This window comes from Habropoda laboriosa, unplaced genomic scaffold, assembly GCF_001263275.1.
Source record: "Habropoda laboriosa isolate 0110345459 unplaced genomic scaffold, ASM126327v1 scaffold1268, whole genome shotgun sequence".
In the NCBI taxonomy this organism is placed as follows: Eukaryota; Metazoa; Arthropoda; class Insecta; order Hymenoptera; family Apidae; genus Habropoda; species Habropoda laboriosa.
The window spans coordinates 105,687-110,935 of record NW_017101338.1 but is presented as its reverse complement, the minus strand read 5'-3'; the positions used below and the strand labels follow the sequence as shown (position 1 = coordinate 110,935).

The 5,249-nt window shown below is 30.8% G+C and overlaps 1 protein-coding gene across 1 annotated transcript; it reads left to right on the top strand.

Moving 5' to 3' along the window:
• Positions 1 to 1,797: 1,797 nt before the first annotated feature.
• LOC108578105 (translocation protein SEC62) lies at positions 1,798 to 4,415 on the top strand. Its single transcript, XM_017941364.1, has 5 exons — positions 1,798 to 1,833; positions 2,973 to 3,389; positions 3,467 to 3,814; positions 3,881 to 3,984; positions 4,087 to 4,415. Exons 1-5 carry the CDS (start codon positions 1,798 to 1,800, stop codon positions 4,238 to 4,240), a joined length of 1,059 nt encoding a protein of 352 aa, XP_017796853.1. The 3' UTR covers positions 4,241 to 4,415.
• The last annotated feature ends 834 nt before the right edge of the window (positions 4,416 to 5,249 follow it).

Below are 5,249 nucleotides of genomic sequence, written 5' to 3'. Positions count from 1 at the left end.
TAAAGAATCCTCTTTTATTAAATTTGCATATAAAGATACATACATACATTGGATTGCGTGTGTGAATTGTTCAGGATCTTCTGACAACAGTAGAACACACACATGTGATGAATCATCTACTAATAAGCAATTGCGTTACTTTCTTATTTGTAATTTCATAGTTACATTTAATTCCAATTCCAACCGCTACGAATGTTGTAATCTTATTCTACACTGAATCGGTAACGTTGGTAGCAACACGAAAATGGTTAGAGTCTTCTCGGCCCCAAAGCCCCGAACAAAAGGTAACATTGGAAGTCAAACGAAAATGGCAAGGAACTCTTTAGAGTAGGGATGTTCGATTCACTTTAAAAAATCGATTCATGAATCGATTCTGAATCGAATCATGAAAACCGATTCTTTTAAAAAATCGAAATCAAAGAATTGATTTTGCAAGAATCGATCTGAAAATCTTATATATTATGTACTTATATACATATATTGTCATCTTATCCCATAGTCATAGATGTGTAATTTTATAAATTTTAAACTTTATTCTTTTAAATTCTATAAATGCTAATCTATACATAACTCTAAGGCCAGGTGCAGACGAGCGATTTGCGACAGTGTCACCGCCTTAACCGTACATCACTTAAACCGTAATACATATTTCGACTTCGTTTAAAGATAATGCATTCCTCTTAGGTTCATTTTAAAAATAAGGAAACGCTCTTTTCGAATATGTACATAAAATTTTATTTACTGCATTGCTCCATATTTTAAAAACTTACATTCTATAGACGAAGGATCAATGAATAAGGAGGTAATTTTACATTAGTGGTACCTTGTCGGGAACAATTAGCAAAATAACGATAAAGATGGATCTGCAAGTCTTATTTTTTTTTAGACCGTGGGTACAGATCTATGAGTGATAGTACATTATTTTCCTGGACAATATTCGCTATTGTGTACATGTACAAATTCCAGAAGTGTTTCAGCGGGATATCTGGCTTGGAAAAGGATACATTGAATGCGGTACGCATGCGCGGCAACTGCGCCTGTCCATGGTGTCAGCATGGCGCCAAACAACGTGCATCATGATAAACTTTATTTTTTTTTTTTTAAATGTTCCCGAAATGGTTCCATCTTTTTGAGAAGATTATTTTACAGGTTAAAGTTCAAGCAATCTAATGGTACTTTTGTCAAATAGTTCTATGGGTGAAAACAGCGTCAAATCAGCACTTGAATCTTTAGCAGCGATTATTGTTATGTTTACTGATAATAAATAAAATTTTATGTATATATTCGAAAAGACCATTTCTTTATCTTTAAAATGAGCCTAAGAGGAATGCATTATCTTTAAACGAATTCGAAATATTACGGTTCAAGTGCTGACATGTTAGGTCACTTCGTCTAATTTTCCATAATTTCAACATTAAATAGTTTAAAAGTCCTTCGAGATAGAAAGCTAAAATTTTATACAGTTTCGTTTCTCAAAGGTGTTAACAAATCTTGTAAGTTTGAAAAAAATCGGTGACTATGACCATAATTCTGTGCGATTTGTCGTGGAATGACTCGAATCTCAAGGAACTCACACGGTGTCAGTTTTCTAAGAGCGTCAATCTTATGTTTTGGCGAGTTTACATAATCATTTTTCGCCGACCGGTGTGTGCAGGCCTTTTCCTGTCACGATGTTTGCGCCGCTGTGTGGTAGATTTTAGAAGCTATTGCTTGACCGCCACAGAAGCACATGCTACCTTTGTTGCTTCTACTGAGTATATAAGGGTCAGCACGCAAGCGCAAAACGAAATTTACAACATGGCGGAACGTAGGAAAAGCAGGAAACGCAAAGATGTAAGCATCGCATATGGCTGCAATTATTCCAATATTTTTGAAGAGTATATATTAGAGGTCCCTATGTCACGTGTATTTAAATATACGTAATACGTGTATTTAAATATACGTGTATTTAAATATACATGTATACGTGCATTAAACGTAACCGTACTCGTCCATGTAATTTTTACTACACAGGCACCCGTGTATTTAATACATATGTACGTGTATTAAATACTCGTGTACAGATATATTAATGTATTTTAATTCGTGTAATGTTTAGTACACGGTTACCCGTGTATTTAAAGATCTCTATTTCATGTGTATTTATCTCTTTTTATCTCTGTTCCTGTTGTACTCTGTCGACATTTGTTATTGTTATCTGCAACCTGGCAATTTATAAAGCTATATTTTGTTTTCGCTAATTACTCGGGTATCTATATGTCATATTAAAAATTACTCGAATTAAAATACGGATACGTATTTAAATATACGTGAAATAAAAATCTCTAAATACACGGGTATCCGTGTACTAAAAATTACACGAATTAAAATATGTTAATACGTATGCACACAGAGGTATTTAAATATACGTGTACTCGTGTATTACGAACACGGATTTTTAATTCCCTAATACACATACATGTGTCGTGGGTACATGTGTATCTTCAATACATGTTTAAAGACATGATCTCTAAGTATATATGTATGTATTATGGTATTCATTTAATGACAGGAAGTAGTTAGTTTATTTTATTAATTTAAAGCATGTGTCAATATGAATAAGTGTTCAAGATAGATAAATGGATGATGTAGTAAAAATAGTTCATTTTTTCTACTTAAAATTTTAATTTAAATTATGTAATTAACATATTCTTTAATAAATTACTTTATTTTGTTCTTCTTGAAAATCTAATATCTATGCTAAATGTATTCTTTGTACAGAAGTTCTACAATTATTTCAATTGTATTCCTGTAAATTTTAATTATCACCTGTAACAACAAAATTCATATTGTTATTAAGATTCTGTATGCATAACAAACAACATGTCTTCAATTTACAGTCCGTGTTAAGTTTTCCAATAGATATCTATTAATTAGATATTTATAAAATATCTTAAAAGTGTCAAAAATTAAGATTTAATTTTTCAAAGCAGGATATATCAAATGCAGATAATGAAGCTGCTGAAGAGAAACCATGTAAAGATGAATATGCAGTAGCTAAATGGATCCGTAACAATGTACCATCAAAGAAAACGAAATTTGATAAAAATCACAATGTTGAATATTTCACTGGCACCCGTGCAGTGGATGCCTTATTGGAGAACTCACCGTGGAGTAAAACCAGATTTGAAACACGCGAACAGGTCACACAATTTCTTAATTCAATGTTAAGACATAAATTTTTTCATAGAGCAAAAAAAGTAGTAATTTCTGAAGAGGAGTTATGTAAAATACGTGGAATAAAAAAAAAAGTTAAAGAACATAAAAAAGAAAAGAAATCTAATGAGAAAGAGAAAGAAGAATCTAAAGAAAACAAGGATACAATAGGTGGAAAAGATAGTGATGACAAAGTTGAAGAAAAGAGGTATATTTAATTTATAAATATAATAAAATAAAACAGAATTTTTAAAGTTATTAATTTATTTAGGTACGTTTGGAAATGCATATGGATCAATATTTTGTGGATTGTAATGATGCTTATGTTTGGATATATGAGCCAATACCCATATACTACTGGTTCTTTGGAACACTTGTAGTTTTAGGTGCAATTGGTGTTTGTCTTTTCCCATTGTGGCCTTTAACAATCCGTCAAGGTGTATATTATATAAGTGTTGCAGCTGCTGTATTCCTTGTATTCATTTTGACATTAGCAATTTGTAGATTGATTGCATTTTGCCTTTTGTGGGTTCCAACACTTGGCAGATGTCATCTTTGGCTTTTGCCTAATTTGACTGCAGATGTTGGATTCTTTGCTTCTTTCTGGCCACTTTATCAAGTACATATCAGTTTTTCATTGTTCATTATTTAATGAATACATGTTATATATAAATTTTGTTTTCAGTATGAATATTATGGTCCTATATCTGAAGGTGATAAAAAGGTTAATAAAAAAAAGAAAAAGAAGGAAAAAGACTCTGATACTGAAGAAACATGCTCGACACAATTGTAAGTAACTTTATAACAATACACCAATATCTTTTTTTGTATCACTATAGCTGAAGTTTATGATCTCTGTATCATTGCCATATATTTGTACTTTGTTTCTAGAGAAGAGAAGTCTGATACGAAGGAATCACTTAAAGAACATACTCAAATTGAAGAAAAAAAGCTCCCCTCGTCTGAATTGGTAGAAGGTGAAGAAGGTAGTGAAGGTTCAGAAAGTGACAAATCTAACACAGGTCGCGATTTTGTGATGCTTTAAAACAGAGGAACTCTTGGCAATAAAAATTTTTATAACAACACACCAATATCTTTATTTGTATCACTCTAGCTGGAATTTATGATCTTTTCATCATTACCATATATTTATACCTTGTTTTTAGAGAAGAGCAGTCTGATACAAAAGAATCGTTTAAAAAATATACTCAAATTAAGAAACTCCACCTAATGAAGAAAAAATGCTTCTCCCGTCTAATTGGTAAAGAGAGAGAGAGAGAGTGAAGAAGGTAGTGAAAGTTCAAAATATGAAAAATCTAACAGGTCAGGATTTTGTGATGTTTTGAAACAGGATCTCTTGGTAATAAACATTTTTTTTATTTTTTATTTTCAATATGTTTGTTAATGGCTAATTAACTCATAAATTCTGATTAAATGCCATACAAATTCATACATAAGTAAAATAGTTATGTATAATTGTAAATTTTCCGAATGTATGATATGTATAATTTTTATGAAAAAGAGGTGAAACTTGAATATCAATTAGGGCAAGAAAAGGGAATGCGGTGCATAAATTTGCATACATTATTGTTTACGCCAATATCTTTGCATTTCTTGCATTTACAACAAAATAGCTAATTGAACATATTTTACACAAAGAACACTTTCATAAATTGTGGTATAAAAATATTGATCTTGAGATTCCAGTTAAATAGATATCCTTATTTAAATCATTATTAAGTAATATTCGTTTAGATATTTACGCAATATTTATAAGAATTATTTTATGAAAACGTATAATTACGTTATGTACATGCCAGAGATTTCCCCAGATCAGGAATTATTTTTAATATTTTATATTGTAATATACAGTATTTTACTAATAATAAGGACAGATTTCGGTAATGCGATTTTCGTAGATTCCAAAACTGTATAATGCTTGTTAAATAGAATCCCTAGGAACAAAATTAAAATTATTTCGATTACTCTATTCGCAAGTTCCTTGTTAGTAGAGTTAAAACTTGATACTTTTCAGACTTTATACAAGTTGTAAT

Coding starts and splice junctions, on each gene's coding strand:
- LOC108578105 (XM_017941364.1), top strand. CDS start 1,798: ATGGCGGAACGTAGGAAAAGCAGGAAACGCAAAGAT. Junction 1,834..2,972: donor AAAGCAGGAAACGCAAAGAT/GTAAGCATCGCA, acceptor TTTTCAAAGCAG/GATATATCAAATGCAGATAA. Junction 3,390..3,466: donor GAAAAGATAGTGATGACAAA/GTTGAAGAAAAG, acceptor TAATTTATTTAG/GTACGTTTGGAAATGCATAT.